General features: G+C 34.6%; 2 protein-coding genes across 2 annotated transcripts; one reads left to right on the top strand and one right to left on the bottom strand.

Annotated features, from left to right (window-relative positions):
* The first annotated feature begins 1,869 nt into the window (after positions 1–1,869).
* On the top strand, positions 1,870–5,075 carry LOC123203342 (glutamyl-tRNA reductase 1, chloroplastic-like). Its single transcript, XM_044619683.1, has 3 exons — positions 1,870–2,299; positions 3,064–3,305; positions 3,578–5,075. The coding sequence occupies exons 1-3, from the start codon at positions 2,059–2,061 to the stop codon at positions 4,706–4,708; spliced, it is 1,614 nt and encodes a 537-aa protein (XP_044475618.1). The 5' UTR covers positions 1,870–2,058; the 3' UTR covers positions 4,709–5,075.
* A 3,050-nt stretch (positions 5,076–8,125) lies between these two features.
* On the bottom strand, positions 8,126–11,117 carry LOC123203497 (E3 ubiquitin-protein ligase WAV3-like). Its single transcript, XM_044619849.1, has 2 exons — positions 10,387–11,117; positions 8,126–10,267 (listed from the first exon to the last, which is right to left on the bottom strand). Exons 1-2 carry the CDS (start codon positions 10,753–10,755, stop codon positions 8,360–8,362), a joined length of 2,277 nt encoding a protein of 758 aa, XP_044475784.1. The 5' UTR covers positions 10,756–11,117; the 3' UTR covers positions 8,126–8,359.
* Positions 11,118–19,394: the final 8,277 nt, after the last annotated feature.

Genomic DNA, 19,394 nt, shown 5'->3' with positions numbered 1-19,394 from the left:
AAGCCAACAAAATTATTCTTAAAAAGACCTGCTAGCTTCAAGAGGGTGTCCTTTTATGCATTCTTGTGTGACCGCTGTCAATTCACAAAATAGGTTGATCAATTCTATTCAATATTTTTGAAAAGTTTAGTTTTGTGAACGGTTGTGAAAGATGTTGAAAGGAAGGCAACTTACAGTGATCCATGGATCCAAGATTTCTGAAGGTACTTCGTGAATCTCAGTTGGAATCTCAAGTCCAAACATTTCAGTCTTGGTAGAATTCACCTTAAAAAGTGTCCCAGAATGTATTGCATCAATGATCTTTCTGGTGTAAGCTAACGTAATAAGATTACCCAATCCATGGCTGCCAAAGAGGAGAACTAGATTGAAATGTTTCCATCTGACAAAGTGAACGTTTACGTGACTAATATGAAAAAACAAATTTATAGCTTAGATATATAATCAAAGTCCTTCCTCCTGACTAGCCGGTGTTAACCAGAACAAACTGAGATGGTCAAAACTTGTGGATGATTCTGCAGCTCTCTTGCATCTATTATATGCTTGATTTGATTAACACCAACACAAATTCTTATGAGTGTGCAGGTATAATTGTTAATATCTTACAATATATGTCACAATATGGTTGGAAAATGACACTTACCTTAAACTGTATCAAAAATTATAAAATACCGTTAGACATATCTAAGGGGATGCATGGCCGGGCCATAAGTAGTGCACCTATTTCGTGTACTAAAATGAAAAGGAAGAAAAACTACTTTCAAGCTAAATCTTTCTCCATTGACAACTGCTACGTTCATCTGGGATGTCTGTATGGCCAAACCAAAATGCAGATGTGTATATTATAAACCCAATTAATTAACTGAAAGATTCTTAATTTGCTATGCTGGAAATTGGTATTATACATAACTCCAAATCTAATACACAAAGTCTGCAACTCGTGTTTGCTTTTCATGGGGGAGAATGATAGAATGTTTACAAATTAACTTCAAACCAGAAGTTGGTATATGTACATATTAAATAAAGAAATGTGGGTATGGAGTTAATTATGGAGTATATCTATAACAGAAAACGTAAAAGAAGATAATCCAATCCAAGCTTAGCTCGATATCCTTTGTCCGCCAGTTAGCATTAAAGTTGTGGCGAATTGAGAGCCTGCAATCTTAGAACCCAATCTCCATCACATGTTGTCACGTCCCCCTTATCTCTTGATCTGCATCTTTGAACCAGGGCGGGCCCGGGAAATGACCCCGTTGGGATCTTTTTCACACTGGTAATCTGATGGATCACACTGCGACACACTCATTTTCTAACCACCAATATTAAGAAATCTCATTGTAGAATTGTATGCGGACAAATTCAGGAATCTACAGGGCATATTGATGGTTAGACACTTTTGGTTTTCAATAAAAATATATGTAATTAATTTTGAATATTTAATTAAATATTTTAAAGATAAAATAATAATTATTTATAAAATAATAAATTATCTGAATATTTAACTAGATATTTAAAATTAAATATTTATAATAAAAATTTAAAAATAAAAAAGACACATAATCGTTAGATGCGTTTTTTATTTTCAATAAAAATATACATACCAAATTTTAAATATCAACCATATACATAAAAATATATTATTAATTAATGTTAATTTAATAATAAAATAATATTGATTGGTATAATAATAAATTATTTAAATATTTAATTCAACATCGATTATCAATTCAACGAATTGGTTAGACTTAGTCCACATTATGTGGGAGCCAACCAAGATGACATGGAAGAGAGTGTGGATAAAACGTGTATTCCACCAGCCAATCAAAATTCAGAAACCAATTCACAGATATCACAATTCAATTCCCACTTCTTTTGCCTTGGCAAAGTCAATTTTTATGTACCGACCAATCCCCCTCTCTGACTTTATTTTTTGTTAATCAATTTACCAAACCCCAGCGAACGCAAATCTATCTTCTTCTGCGATTCAAGACCCGTTCAACAAAGCCAAGTCCTTGGAGCATTTTTATTTTTGGGTCAGGGTTTTGTTTGAGCGTAAAAATCATGGCCTTTTCTACTGGCTTCGCGACCGCTTTCGCCGGTTCTAAGGTGGAAACTTTGTTGTTCAATCCCGGCTCTTCTTCTTCGTCTTGTTCTTTTTTGAGGGGTCAACAAATACGCGTCCTCTGTAAATCCAATCGCAATGAGAAAAGATTTCAAAGGGGAGTTAGATGCGAAGTTGCTTCTCCATCTGATGCCTCCACTGTCTCCGCTCTCGAGCAGCTTAAAACCTCCGCGCTTGACCGTAAATACTGCATCTTTTTTTTTTTTTTTTGCCTGTGTGTTGTATTTGAACTTTTTTTTCTAGAATTGAATAAGTAATTTCATCTTTAATTGTGTTGTTTTGTTGAATGCAATGTTTTAAATTGATGGGTTCTGTGTTTTGATTGTAGAAGAGTTTGAATTAACAGTGGTACTAAGCATTTTTTTCGCTTAATTATTTTGATCCTTTTGTTGTAAGAGAGGAGTCAATGACTTCTATATAATTATCCTTAAGATAAGGGTGTGTGTTCTTAATTTTTTTCCCTTTTCTCTTTTTCAATTCAACCTGAGCGTTCAAGGGCTCAATTAATGTTCGTTTCCACATGAATTTTGACTTCTCATTGCTGTGTTTTTGTTAGTTAGAATTGGGTATAAAGTTGCTGTTTGATCACAGTTGTTAACAGTCTGAAATTACAATGAAATTGTGCTATTTTGCATTGTAATTTGAACTAGTTGGTTCTGATTGTCTTTTGTTATCGGTTATTATTTACACTTCTTAGATTCAATTCTTCGAATTATGAGAAAAATATATCTATTTCTCACGTATGATTCTGTTGTATAACAGTTTTCTGTAAGGTTTGTTTGGTTGTCACTTACTAAAATCCTGATAAATCTATCATCTTTATCTACAGTTAAGGGATATTCTGATTAACACTGATCACCATGAATTTCAGAAAGTTTTATTATCGTTTTGGCAAGGTACCCAGGTACTGATTTACTTCAAATTTTATGTTCGATCTCCCTTAGGATATACAAAGGAAAGGAGCAGCATTGTGGTTATTGGGCTTAGTGTTCACACTGCACCTGTTGAGATGCGAGAAAAACTTGCCATTCCAGAAGCAGAATGGCCACGGGCCATTGGGGAGTTGTGTAACTTAAATCATATAGAAGAGGCTGCTGTTCTTAGTACCTGCAACCGGATGGAGATATATGTTGTAGCTCTTTCTCAGCATCGTGGGGTTAAAGAGGTGACTGAATGGATGTCAAAGGTGAATTTTCTTCTCCTTTATGATTCCATGTTTGTTTTTCTTCCATTAGAAAAATCTATGTTTTTGCAAGTTGTAGATTAATATGATAATAATCTGGCGTAAAGGACCTTGATTTATGCTTCTAAAGTTGGTGACATCTTTCTGTATTACTTTTCAGCTGTTCTTTTAGGTTATCTTCATCTACCATATAAAAATTGGTTTCTTGGATTAATTTTATTAAGAGAATTTTGAAATTGCTAAAGCTGTCTTTCTAATATTGAATCCATTGACAGACAAGTGGGATCCCTGTCTCTGAGCTATGCCAGCACCGGTTTTTGCTGTGTAACAAAGATGCTACCCAGCATCTTTTTGAAGTGTCAGCTGGTCTTGACTCTCTTGTGCTAGGAGAAGGACAAATCCTTGCTCAAGTTAAACAAGTTGTCAAAGTTGGGCAAGGAGTTGTCGGATTTGGCAGGAACATCAGTGGACTGTTCAAGCATGCAATCACTGTTGGAAAGCGGGTTAGAGCAGAGACAAACATTGCTGCCGGGGCTGTTTCAGTCAGCTCAGCTGCGGTTGAACTGGCTTTAATGAAGCTTCCTGAATCTTCACGTGCCACTGCCCGCATGCTGGTTATTGGAGCTGGCAAGATGGGGAAGCTTGTGATAAAGCACTTGGTAGCAAAAGGATGCAATAAGATGGTGGTTGTAAACAGATCTGAGGAGAAAGTTGCTGCTATCCGTGAGGAGATGAAAGGTGTTGAGATAATTTACAAACCTCTTACTGAAATGCTAACCTGTGCTGCCGAAGCTGATGTGGTCTTCACCAGCACAGCATCAGAAACTCCATTGTTCTTCAAAGAGAATGTTAAGGACTTTCCGCCCGTTGATCCTGCAGTGGGGGGGTTGAGGCTCTTTATTGATATCTCTGTACCACGTAATGTTGGCTCATGTGTTGAAGATGTTGAAAGTGCAAGAGTCTATAATGTTGATGACCTTAAGGAAGTTGTTGCTGCTAATAAAGAGGACCGGCTCCGCAAAGCTATGGAAGCTCAAGCCATCATTGGCGAGGAATCAAAACAGTTTGAAGCTTGGAGGGATTCATTGGAGACTGTTCCTACCATCAAGAAGTTGAGGGCTTATGCAGAAAGAATCAGAATGGCAGAGCTAGAGAAATGCCTATCGAAGATGGGTGATGATATCTCAAAGAAATCAAGGAGGGCAGTAGATGATCTCAGCCGTGGTATTGTGAATAAGCTTCTTCATGGTCCAATGCAGCATCTAAGATGCGATGGGAGTGACAGCCGGACTCTTGACGAAACCCTTGAGAATATGCATGCTCTTAACAGAATGTTCGGCCTTGAAACAGATACATCTCTGTTAGAGCAGAAGATTCGAGCCAAGATAGAGCAAAACCAAAAGTAACCTTGACTACAAGGTTGTTCACAACACCATTCACTTCTTCAAAGTTGAATAAGAGGGAAACATTTTCAACTTGCTCTGAGTCTTGACATCGCTGTAATTTTCAATTGAATAGCATAACGGTGTAGATCCTGTCTGGGATCTTTTTAATTCGTTTATTGGTGTATGACACTGTTGCCTAACCCTGATTCGAGTAGGCTTTCATGTGTCCACAACATTGTGTTGATTAGTGATAATTCAACTTTTTATGATAGAAGTGAGCCTGATCCTTGTACCGGTTTCTTCTCTAGAATTTATTGTCTGTGTAAGGTTGCTATGAATCCGTGTAATTAAGACACTGATTCTATGTAGAGATGATCTTTTGTTATAATTTTCTTTCTTGGGATTGTTTGGTCTATTCCTGAAATTAAATCTATGTAGGATTCATTTCCATTAGGAACCCCCCATGTTAGGTACACCTTTTGTATGTTTTAGGCTCAAATTTATCAATAAACCCAATTGGTATGAGCAATATTATGTATAAATAGATGATATATCATTATTTAATTAGATGTTATTTTATCTTTTATTTAAAATCACTAAATTATATAATGATGTATTATTAACGTATTAAAATTATATATTAAAAATATGTACGCATAATTTTATTAAAGAATAAATCATAACATGAATTTAAAAGCCTTTTTATAGAAAATTGTGGGTTGAGCAAGAAGCGATTTTGACCATTCAAATTAGGTTAGTGACATGTTATCGATCCAACGAGGTATATAAATCATGTCAAATAAGAAATCATAGCAATTTGAATTGTCACGGTAGACATACAACATGTGCATATAATGCATTAAATACAAAGTGAAAACATTATCATGGCATATTGCAAGCAAATATCACGAACACCTATGTGACATCCATCCTATAAAAGGTTTAAGATTTTTTGAAGCCAAACTCACATTTTAGAAAATGGTGAGCAATGTTATGCAAGTAAGTAGACTCTTCCTTAATCAAACTCATGAAAGCAACACTAAAAGGTAATTAACCATAACATGACAACCAACTACTTAATCAATGGCAAACCATGTGATCAATGACAAGATATGTCACTTACACACAAGTATCCGAGGTATTGATAAAAGACTCTTTATTTGAAAATAGTAGAAAGAGTGGCACTTAACAAATTTGACTACTCTCATGATCTCCTTAATGTGTCAAATCTACCCCTACAATCAAGAGATCACATTCCATCTTTATCTTTTGCTATTATTTGGAAAGCAATCATAACCTATCATTTTGTGAACATACAATCATCCACTTTTTATAAAAATAAAATTAGATCAACTTTCTAGATTCATTATACTAGAGTTAATTGTATTCAATTATCTAATTACATATTCAACTCTACCTCTTTTCGTATAAATTCAAAATTATACGAAGGTTCTGAGATGACAAATTTTATATTCAATGTTGTTACACTATTAAATTGTATCCAAAATATTAATAATAAAATGAGTAGTAGGTTGAATCTCTAATGCATAAACACAAGATCAAAAACAAAATTTGAATGAACCTATAAAAAAATAAATAAATAAATAAAAATAAAACTCAAGATCACAAGAATAACATAGGTTGTGAGAGAAGACCCGATTGTATTGCTTTCAACTTATAAGAGCATCACATATAAAATTATAAATAATATCAACTAAAGTTTACAAGTAGATCCAGCTGTCCAAATCTATATATATATTTAGATGGACGACTAGAATTGCCTTAAAATTACCCCAAGTGTAATTAAATTTGCCAAAGACGAGATATTTTGAAAGCCTCCAAAAAAATTTTCTTACCATGTTCTCTTACGCTGAGGAGAGAAGCCTTTATAAGTTAGATGCCAAACAATCTCGTTCTTGCTCTTTGGGCTGGACTTGACAAAGAGCCCTCTTTTAATGGTCAAACAATTAAACTAATTCATCGTTGCTACTAAGAGTCTAAGCTTTGTAGCATGGGATCCCCCCATATTGTAGGAATCTAAACTACATGAACCTCGTAGGACTGCTATAATTACCTCAAACCGAGAACAAAGATATTTTTTTTAGGTAAATATATAAATAGATACATAAATAATATTATATTATATGATTAAATATTATTTTATCTTTAATTTAAAAGAGTAATGTTATATGTACATATTTTGAGTAGATAAAATAAATATATAGATAATGAGTCATTATCTATTTGAATAATTATTATATTTTAAATTCAAAATTATTCAACCATATAATAATATATTATTTGTTATTTTTTTTTTTAATAATCGGGGAAACCCGCCTATGTTCTCTGCATGTAAGTTTTGACAAAATCATAAAGCTTATTAAGATGATCATATCATACACTATGCAATAACTTGAGCAAACGTGTTGTTTAAGTGATGCAAACGAGGAATATGCGACTCCCCACATGAGAAAATCACGTTGTGTGCTTGTGTTGTCATTTCTTGATGGGAATTGGCCTTGGGTGGTCCACTAAGTCCTCACATTTTTTATGCATTGGCCCTTCAATCGACTCTGACTGATCACTGCTCTTTATGGACCACACCGAGGGACATAGATGGACATGCACCAGACAATCAACTGGCTTTAATTATACAATCTAATTCTATGCAAGGGCAGTGGAGAGCCCTATGTGTTTTACCCTTAACATAGAATTTGCTCAAATAATGCCTCGTATCCCTTACAGGGCCAATACAAATAACCCATCACTATCACACCAGATGGTGATTGATTCCACCTTCCATATCATAAGAAAATAAATAAATGACACTTGTATAAAATAAGTTTTCAGTAAGAAAAACGGGGTCTTTGGCCCCTTTCAGCTTGATTGAGAAGAAAATCCCCTGGCAAAGATAGGAGTGAGAATAAGATGACTAAAATCTCCCATAATTGAAGATAGAATGAAAAAAAAATAAATATATCGTCAACCCATCATTTTTTTACCATTTTTAGTTTGTTCCGTCCTTTATATATTCTTTAAACTCTTATATATTAAACTATTCTTAAAATTTTTAAATTATTATAAATATATTTTAACATTTAATAAATATTTTTCATAATTATTATAATAAAAAATGGAAACAAAAAAGTGTGAGAAATTTTTCCCACGAAAATAAGGAGGAAAAGAGGAGAGAAATTTTTTCAATAAAAAAAAGATGAGAATTCTCTATCATTTATATATTAGGAACAAGGCAAAAAGAAGAAAAAGTTTCCTTTACAAAGATTAAAATATTCAATTTTTACCCGTCCCGTTGTAATCCTTACTTTGGACATAATATTAACATCAAAGGCAATATGAAATGTCCAATTATTGAATCATAGTAACCCCAATCATTTTGTCCTATTTTTTACTGGCCCATTTAACATGAAACCATAGATCTAATTGAAAGAAAAAGCTCCATTACACTAGCATTTACAGCTCTTTTAATTTGACTACAATTTTAAGAAATGGAGTTCAGAAATTTCAAAACCACAAGACAGAACACAAGCTTAATACAACTACCCAATCAAGCAAGTGTGGGCCTACTGTTGCCCTCCTTACCAACTTGTCCCTACTGTTGTATTTCTGCGACATGTCCAATATTATAAATTTCATCAAATTATGATTTGATTATTAGAATCTGGCGTTCTCGAAGCCGTGCAAATCGCTGACTCGATTCATCGACTTCTTCATCATAGCCACCTTAGCCAGCTTCTCAGCGGCTCTCCAAGCCGAAGTCGGTGTCAGTGGCTCTCCTTTCTCGTCTGTCACGACCATCACTTCCCTCTCGCTTCCTCTCCGCCGTTGCATCATCATTTGCTGTTGCTGTTGCTGATGCTGATGCTGCTCTAACATATACTGTCTCCTCCAATGCAATTCTGCTAATTCCGCTTCCAAGCCTTTCACAAAATCGTCAGCCGATTCTGCGCTGGAGTGAATTAAAAGAGCTCGAGCGGACGCCAGCAAATGATGTGCGCTGGTAAAATCGTCGTGCTCGATTAATCTTCGTGACTCGGCTATGGCTCGTGTACTGATAAATAGATTTCTTAGCCGTTCGATTTTCGGTGCGGATGATCGAGCAGCGTGCGGGCAGGGTACCAAAAGGGCTTGATCGGCGCCGTATACGACTTCCTGAGTGGCGGGGTCTTTGTAAAGACATTTCACCGACATCACGTGGCGGGATCCAGCCGCCGGTGTAGGGACTCTCAACTCCACCAGTAACTCCCTTTCTTCTTCAGCGTATAAATCGCCGAGTCGTACTGAGCCTGAGCTGAGGATAGTGGGCTTTCCATTGAATGAATATACAGCTGCAATCTCAGCTGGCGCTGAGCCAGAGGCGAAATTGAGCTGTATTCTTAAATCTTGTACAACAACGCTTAATAACCCGCCAACGCATTTAGCAAAAGCATCCGCGGCTGGCTCCTGGCTGTAGCCGCCGCTTTGACCAAATCCAAACGAATGAACTGGGATCTCAATATGAGCGAAGCGTGTGGAGGACGCGTGGCTTCCTCGCCGTTGATTTGCACCATTAACTTGGACTCTCTCATCCTGACCGTCGGATAGTAACATGACACTTGCAACTGGATTTCTTTCTCTCCTATCTTCAAGCACCTTAGTAGCTTTCCTTAAAGCATCACCAACGCTGTTCCCTTGACCACACACGAGGCGGTCAACAATGCGCCGCGCAGCGCGCTGACCCTGAGCCGTCATTCTTCTCAGAGGCAACAACCTCTTAGGACTTGCAGAAAAAGCAACAATAGAAAGCCGATCAGCCGAGCCGAGAGAAGAAATAACCAAACGCATGGCGCGTTTTAACATTTGCAGCTTGGCTCCACTCATGCTACCACTAACATCAAGAACAGTCACCAAATCGATAGGCGCACGATGGGACGCCGTGTTGTTGCTTTTAATGACTGGTGACGGAAGTGGTGCTTTCACTCTTAATGCCACTGCATACGTCTCATAATTTCTACCAACAGAGATAACAGCAGATTCTGGTAACAGTCTAATCTGAACGTGTCTCGAATCTCTGCCGTAAATGTGAAATTGGTCCGATTTGAGCGACGAAGAAGAGTTCGAATTAACGAAAAAGCCTTGAAATTCTTCAACATCGTCTTCCTCCTCTTGGACATCCTCATCTGCCTCCGGAATCGGAATGAAGCGACCGCCACCAGCTGTGGGAGATAGCAACGGCTCGTCGTCTTCGTAGGATCTTGAATCTGGTTTTGGTTCTTGTTTGAAGGTTTTAACAAGTCCAGGAGACGATTCAATCATCTTCTTTTCTTCTATCTTAGTTTTGATGACGTTATCGTGTGAGTCGGTGTGGTTATGGTGGGGATTTTCTGCAGCGCCGAGATTTTTGTGGACGGAGAGTAAAGGAACGTCTTTCCAGGTGGTGTTGCAGACAGGGCAGACGAGGCTGCCGTGCTTTCGCACGTGGGAGGCTATGCAAGGGAAGTGAAAAGCGTGTGAGCATTCTGCTGTGTAGATGGCTGTGCCCTGCCCTGTCTTCACGCCGTTCAAACAGATTCCGCAGCTACTCTGTAAACAAAAAACAGAGAAAGTCAAACTTCGTTATTATTACTCACTAGACGATCTACGAACCACTAAATAGCACAACTAAATAAATTGTCAATCCTTTTGTTGTTAAATTTACTCACTCTGAACTTGAAGCTGTTCTTGAAGAGAGATAACTTGAGAGGCGATCGAGGAGAGGATGGATTAGAAACCTGTGATGTTTTGGGACTCTTGGTTGATTTAGGCGTGGTTTTGCATTGGAGTCTGGGGCTCTCATTTGTCGAAGGCGCTTCAAGAGTTGTAGTCCGGCAACGCAAGCTGGGGCTTGAGACTGGCTGAGACTGCAAACGAGGAGTAGAAGGGTTGCTACTACCCGTAAAAAACCCTAGCTTTGTACAACTTCTGGGGCTTGGACTAGTACTAGGAACTTGTTGTTGCTTATCTGAAACAGTGGTGACTTCTGAGTCTCGAGGGATCGTCGTGCAGAAAGCTCTTCTCCAACCAGTGCCCATCTTCAAAAACCAGAAGATAATAACAAAAAACCCTCTTTACTTTCTTTTCTCAATGTATATATCTAAATACCACCTAGACCTAATTTATTCTATCTTTTGGTAGAGATGATATGAACGACAGAAGTTTTGTTTTTGATCAATCTAAGACTCTACGGAAGACAAAATGGTGAGATCGACTTGAGCTATACTAGCATGGGATCAGATGAAAGAAAGCAAAGAGACAAAGTGATGTGATTATTAAGATAGAAGGAAAACTGCAGGGTCATGCCCTTCTCTTCTATTGCTCTCATCTCTTTTTTTTTTTCAAATTAAAAACCAGAAGCCTTTTTGACCTACTCCCTCTGCTGGTGTGATTTTATAGAGGGTGAAGGCCTCCCTTATATTTATATTTGTTGAAAAAGTAATTTCAAATTTTCAACCGAGTTACCGGCACGTGTATGATTTTTTACATTACCGGTCAACGGCCGGGGATCTCTGTGCCATACAACACGAGCACGTTGTGGCCACCGACCAATGAACTCATCCATTGCAATGATCGCCATCCCATATATGCTCCATGTTCTTTGTGATGTGAAATCTCTCTTCACGCGCCAAAACTAGGTGTCATTAAACGGCACATGGAACGTGTTCTTCACGCTATACGTTGCAACTGGATTCTGAGACTGCTTTGTTGGACTTCTCTGTTATTCATGCATCAGTCATATTCATATTTGTAAGATACTAAACAGAAATTATCCTATACAACGCAACTACAAAGCTTCCCGTGTTTCAGCTTTATAATAGCCATCGATTATGACTGGTATCTTTTCAAAAATGGTATCTAATGTGGGACCAGGGGGTTGTGTTGGTGCGGGTCTCTAGAGGATTAATATTATACAAAGGTAGTTAGTACATCTCAAGTTTCCATGCACCAGTAAAATCAACGGGTAGGAAGGAACCTAGGATGCAGGCTATAAAGTTGTACGTAGAAAAAAAATACATATTATCGAAATTATTAAAAAACCTTGATGTCAGGTTACAGCTTTGCATATCTTGGGTATTAATTACCGTATCACTGTAGAAAGTGAAAACTTTAATTGCAATTTAAGACACAGAATCACAAATGGCAAAGAATGGGCTCAGACACCCACGTCTTGCCTTGTTTCCATCCAAGAGTATCAGTCGTTCGGAGACCAGAGACCAGAGACCAGAGAACATTTTCCAGGCATTACATAGGGGCTCCTTTCGCTTCTTGTGTATTTTTGTCCTACCATTTGTGGTTTCCATCTTATTATCCCGGTCTTCTCTGACTCCTCCTTTTACACCATGGACTTCCCATTTCATCAATTTCACTACATATAATATATCTTCACCTGCCACGCTTCCCTCTGTTTGTTTTCATATGCCCACCATCTCACCTTGCCTCCCCCTTTATTTCATTTCTTTCTATGGGCATCTATAGTGTTTTTAACCTAAAATTATTTCTTATTTTTAATAATAATTATTTCAAACAGATTATCATACTCAAATGGGTTTATACTCCCAAAGTAATAAATTTGGTACCTTCCCGAAAAAAGAGAGCTACAGAGTGAGTTGACAGGGAAGTGTAGGCTTTGCTCTGTGGAAATTGTGAATGTGAATGTGAATATGAATATTCACATGCATGTCATCAACAGTCAATAATTCCGACAGAGACGTGGGGCCATTTTTTAAGCTCCAACGCCGTTTGCCTAGCTATCTGCTGACGTTTATCAGTCATAGGGAAACTCAACTGTTGAACTGGGTTTCATCGATTGTCAACTCCTCCCTATGATAAAGTATGACTCAGTCTTAACCTAATCATTTTTTAATTAGAGTTAGGTTAGGCATAACTTAATAGTCTAAAGTTGTATCTTTTTTTATGATTTAGTTTAAACTTACGTGTGGAAAACTCTTAAGGTAAAAAAAACTCGTTTTTTCGGCAGGGCTACAAAGTTAGGCTCTGTGAATGTTTAACCAATAAGGTCCTATGCTTATGTTTCCGGGGACAACACTCAAACAAAATTCATGGAGTAATGGATTTTCAACTAAAATTTGAAAGGTGGGTAGGTTTTCTTTTACAAATTAAGACCTACCTGACGAGATTATGAGTATAGAAATAGAATAATTGTTTTTTTTTTCATAAGATAAATAATTAATTAAAAGATTTTATTAGTGTGGTAGAGATTCGAATCTAAATTTAAAAAAAAAAATAATATTTTATTAATTTTATTGACCTCTTAAATAGAATAATTGTAACATTTAGTTTTGCTAACCCAAGAAACAGAATATTGATTTTGTTGATACTTTAATTGAGGAAAAAATAACTAAAACGGTTTTATTTTGATGTGTATTAATTGAAACGATGTTATTTTAGTTAATCTATGATAAAATTTTACAAATTTATGAGTTTATCAAATCGAATATTCTTAAAATTTGAACTCAAAAATATTTAACTCTCAAATCAAAATTTGTTCGAATTGAGTCTAAACTTGAATAAACCCGATTCAAATTTAGTCTTATAAGTTACTCAAAAATTAGTATCTAAAACTTTTTAATGTTTAGGTAACTCATCATTTAAATATTTAATTAGATACTTAAAATTATATTAATATAGATTTATTATTTATTTTATGATCCAGATTATGAATTTTTTTACCAATTTTGCTTAATCTTGCCATGCTTAAATTGTTGACTCTCTTTTTGAAGTGCTTTCTTTCCTAACAAATTAAATTGGATCCTAAAACAAATTATAATTTATAAAACCCATCTAGTTACGTCTTAATTACGGCGTATTAGCTTTCTGGGTGTGGAGCCCATCGGGCCATGTGGGATACCATGTCATCATCCACGTGGCAAAAAACACGACAGTGATTCAGACTTCAGATGACCAACCATTTTTATATATTAATTTAGAAAAAAAAAAAAATTCTTATTAAGTGAAATAATTAGTGGAGCCCAATGACAATTCTAGTGACGGATTCTAATTCGGGTCCTACCGTTTGGTAAGGTAAACGACCCATCTCTGACCAATGTTCATGATACCCGAAATCTCATTATTAATGGACCATACCGAATAAATATTGTAGAGACCAGAGAAATGTTCAATCCAAAATATTAATAATTAATACAACAAGATATTTCAAAGTTTTAATTTGATTTTTTGTCTGAATAAAAATTAAAATTTAAGGTTTTGAAGTGACAGATGCATATCATTATCTAAGTTTTCAATTAATATTTTCAATTTTTTTAATCAATTAATACCAATTTATTCTTCATCAACTAATAAAAAAAAATTTTTAATACAAGATGGGGGTGAAAAATCCAAAAAAAAAAAGCAAGAAATATAGATGTTAATTTAAACCCAAAGTTTTAATTTTTTTTGTCGAAAGAATTTTTTATAATTTCGTTAATAAATTCTGATAAAATTTTAACTCATTAAATGAATCTAAAATAAATTTAAATTTTTTATTATAATAATAAAAAACCCATACAACCTTCTTGACATTAGGATGAATATGAAGCTTAAAAATTATAAATTATTATAAAGGAAAATGCCCATAAATCACATGACAAAACTGGACATCCCATATGGAAGAGATCCCATTATTTTGCTTATTTCCAAGTTGCCTTTGTTAATGCTTGGAATTTGACCACTTTTTTATTTTAATTAACCCCAAGACCTCTCACCATTTATTCTGTGATGCCATCACCCATGTGTCATGTGTATGCAACCATGATCAAATCTTGTTTAAGATAGTTTCAATTTTATAACTAATATTAATTCAACTTTGTACTAATACGTTTAATTATTTTAACGAGGATTAATATTTTCCTAACCAAGGTGTAAACTTAAAACACATTTTCGGCCACTTAATGTAGAAATTTATTTTCTCACTCAAAATGTAGAAACTTTAGTTACTATTTTTTTATTAGAATCTAACCATTGTCTTCACCACAATTATCTCAACAATCCACAACCCCACACTCCTTTTCAATTATCAAAACAAATCCCAACCATAAACTGTCGAAATAAATCCGATCATAAGAATAAATTCCACCACAAAATTTGTTGACTTTAATGAAGATGACAACGAAAAAATTGAAATTGTAAGCAAGTTAGGGAACCGACAACAATGGATGGCCAAGGAAGTGGATGTCACTATTATGAATAGTGAAGGTGTAGGTTAGTCAAAGTTATGTTTGACAAAAAAGTGCGAGATGGTGGGTGAGAGAGAAAAAGAGGGGGCGTAATGAATTGAGAGTATAAAGTGACTTATCAAGAGAAAAGTAATAGTTATAATTGTGGTAAAAATTGACTTGACATATAACAAAAAGTCGAGAGATAATGGTTGCAAGAAAGAGGGTGGCTAATCAAGATAAAGAGGATGATAACTCCGCCTTTTATATTAGACATGTAACATAAAATTGAGAGAAGGTGGGTATAAGAGGGATTGTGGCTTGAAAGGTTGATAATGTGGATTGACTTGTTGAGGTAAGAGGTCACGATAATAATGGTGATAGGGGTTGATTAGGCCATTAACACCAGGAAAATGTGAGAATGAAATAGAAAAAAAGGGGGTGCTGAGGCAGCTTTAAAATTTAAAGGGATATATTAAATGACTGGATGGGAAATTGCTTAGTCTCTCTTTTTAACAGGCAAAGGATTCCCTAATCAGAAGGCATTAGAAAAATGAGATCACTTAGATTTGGTTTATTTCTTAAAATAGGATTAGAGAGAGATGACATCTTCTTTCTGCAGTTTCTATGTAAGCAATGCGCCGGCGACGGCATGGCCTTGTCATGTGGACTCGGTCCCATCTTCGTATCAGTTTTAAATTAACTAAAGCATTTATTTGGGATGAAGAAACTAAAATCCCAAATCTGCCTATTTCAAATGGTTTCATGTAAAAGTATGTATCAAGTGTTCTCAACAGTATCTGTTTTAGAATTTTTAAGGAGCAGTTTGGGTGATAAAGAATGAAGTTTTTTGTATAAAAGAATATGAATTCAAATATCTTTTTATGATATATCAAGATTAAACTTTTGACTTATCTGATTCAGTAATTGTGAAGTCGATCACTAAGTCTAGGGTTTATTTTATTTAATGTGATTGATTCCAATTCAATATAACGATTTGACCATTAAATCAAGGGTTTGTCTCAGGTGAGATTCCTAGTTTTGAAAAAAAAAAAAAACTGTTTTGTGACTATTCAATTCACATCATTTCAATAAACAACTACAATGTATTGGAAATGAGATAGCAACAGTTGGCTAGTAAATAAATAATAAGGCAATGAATGGTAGGTGAAGCAAATATAATAAAGAGGGAATATCGTATAAAAGTTAAATGGGAAGAAGAGTTAATATAATAAAGTGACATTAAACAAGGCTTTGCCTGCGGCTGCTTGTGGCGTTTGAGATGATGAGATTTTGCAATTAATGGGGCACATGCCATTGAGTCTATAACTACTAGAATCTCTAACAGCCATAAAATATATATAGTTATAAATTAATACTGGCATGACCAGCATGGCCTATTTCTTTATATTTTTCCTGTACAAATCCATACCCAGAAGCCCTACTAGCTCTCCCGTTTTTCAAAAAATAATTCTTTAGGTCCATTGGCGTTGGGTGACCTGAACTCAGCTGAACAAGTGCGTTGCCCATTTCATGAACTGTTTTATACAAGTATTCTTGACTTAATTGGGTGCTTAATTACCTTATGATAAAATATATGTTTGTTTGTTATTGCATATATAGATAAGACAATTGATCTAACAAACCCAATCTCTATTAAGATTCTTGCACGTAGATGGTAGAGATGGCAACGGGACAAGTAGGGGTTAAATACCTTAATTCTTATTTCCGCCTTTGTAGGCAAAACATTTCCTTGTCCCCATCCCCTTCCTGATATAGAGATGGTAAATAATCTCTGTACCCTTCTATAAGCAAAATTTCTTTATCCTTCCCCTCGTCATCTTTGTCAAAAAATTTTCTTACACTTTCTCTTCTCTGTTCTCGTTACAAAAATAATGAAATATTTATTGTGTATTAGACAAAATATATTTGTTATATTTTAAAACTTTTAAAAGTAATTCAATATGTAAGAGTTTAAGAAATATGTAAAAGAAGCGATGATTGGAGAGAGGACAGATATGTGTAAAAAATATATTTATCTCCGTCTTCAATTGTGAGGACTTTAGTCATCCTTGTCTCTATCCCATTTTTATTAAGGAATCCCCTTTCATTTAAGGAGTAGACCGGAAGCTTAATTTTATGGGCGAATTGTCATCATGAAGTGGACCCAACCGGCATTCTCTGCTAAGAATGGACACTGAAATGCAAGACTCTGTGATTGAGGGTAGAGAGTTCCTTTTCTTGAGTAGAAAAACACCTACATTTTTGTGACCAACTTTCACTACATTAATTAATTGTGCTTTGCTGATAAAATCCATCTGTTTCTGTGACTATCTTCTTCATTAGTGCGTGGTTTGTTGACATGGAGACAGATTTGGCCTAATTAAAGTTCGACGCAGAGATTATAGAAAAAGTTTCTCGGAATAATTATCTTAATTAACCAATAGAGATTAGCCTCTAGAAGGAAAGAGAGAAATTGTTGCACCAGTCAAAAGTGCTTTTCACCTAAAAGAACCATGCCTTCTTTTCTTTTTTTTTTTTGCATGCACTGCAACAGAATCTAACTCTCTTCACATCTCCAGTTTTTCACTTATTTAATGCATTTTTATATGAATCTGTCACTTCAATTCTTGCTTTTTCTGTTGCGTCTTCAATCTTCCAACCGTTTCATTTGCTGTTGGCACCATCAAGACATCCTTTTGTTTATCACGTTCAACACTTTCATTTTCCCCAGCTCAAGCTCCCTTCCCTTTACTGGAAAAACAAATCATGTGGAATGTTTTCATTGACTGATTACTTTGCATTTCAAAGAGATGTTTTACTTCAAGATGATGAAATGTTAGTTAAATTCATGTACTCCGTCAAGCTTATTTATAGGGAAATTAATTTGATTCAACGTAATAAAAAATTCAGATAATCTCTTATTACCAATAGTGATACGATAAATTAATTTGATTTTATTATCGTTCTATTTATAATTATTAATTTTTTTATATAATAACTATTTGTATTTATTTTTATCAAATTTATATATATTTATATTATAAATAATTAATCAATCTTTATAATAATTGTTTATTTTTTTTATAATAAAAAATTATCCAAAACGAATCTCAACTTTCCCACTCCCAATTATTAAAACGTGATTAATTATTCAAGGGCTAACAATCTCTTACCAAGTCAAGGTATAATTATAACACCTAACATGATTAATAACAACTCCCAACTTTCTTCTCAAAGAAGAAGAAGAAATTTTGATTAAAACGTAACAACTAGAGCGTCTGCACATGGCTTCCTTCTTATCTTCATTTTAAATTATTAAATTTTGATTAATATATAACAACTAGAGTGTATTAATTTTGAGTATATAAATAATATATAATTATATATATATTTTATAATATTAAATAATTTTAAATTAATAATAAAAAATGATGATATATATATTTTATATAGATGGTCATGCAAGAATGGTTTAGGACCGAATTTTTCCATTATCAGTCCTTTCAAAACACCATTTATGAGCCATTAAAAGGGTCTGCTGAGAGATGAAAAATTCTTTGTATTCTTCTTGTTGACTTGTTCCCCAACACCAAACGAGGAAGCCTTTTAACTTTGACATTTCTTGCAGGTTATTTGAATTTGCTGCATGTAGCTGGAGGATAAGGATGCATTCTTCTCCTTTCACCTTCATTCGTTCAAAGGAATGGGCATTGACTGGAGGCAGGCAGGTCATGGGTTTTAATCCTTGTTGATATTCTTGCAGAAATTGTCTCAATTCAATTTCAACCATTGGATAAAGACACACTATGCCACATTGATTGCTCAGAATATTCCATGAATAAAATTAGATATATAAATAAATTAAATTAATATTATTTTAATATATATTAATTAAAATAATATTATTTTAATTAATTCATTTTAAATTTTTTATATTCGTAAATTTGATAAATCAAAAACCAAAATAACATAATCCTAGAGAACTCCAGAAATCACCTGCTTTTATGAACTTGATTCAAAATGCAAGTGATTATCGTAAAGAGAATCTGCATGTCATCATGACATAATCAACATAAATATAAAACAAACACAATCATGACATGTTGATATCGGCATTATTGGGTATGACTACCAGCTTAAGCTTTACCTTGAAAGACTCCTAGTAGCATTATATATATATATATATAAAGAAATATATTATTATATAATTAAATAATTAAAAATAAAAATAATATTTAATTATATAATAATATATTATTATTTATATATACTTGATTGATAATAAAAGTGGAAGGAGGGACCCAAATCTTTGAATTCATTTCATTGGCAGTGACATGACCGCATACATGCATTGATGTTGGACAAAATCTCTCTTCTCCCCCTTGTTTTAATTCCACTTCAACTTTTTCTAGAATATATCAAAAAATTAATTCAATGTAAGTAAACTCAGGCCTAAGAATTATGAATTGTCAAATTGAAATATGAATTTGAACTATGTT

The sequence above is a fragment of the Mangifera indica genome, chromosome 19, assembly GCF_011075055.1.
Source record: "Mangifera indica cultivar Alphonso chromosome 19, CATAS_Mindica_2.1, whole genome shotgun sequence".
Taxonomy (NCBI): domain Eukaryota; kingdom Viridiplantae; phylum Streptophyta; class Magnoliopsida; order Sapindales; family Anacardiaceae; genus Mangifera; species Mangifera indica.
The sequence above is the reverse complement of the archived record's forward strand: the minus strand, read 5'-3'. Positions and strand labels throughout refer to the sequence as shown.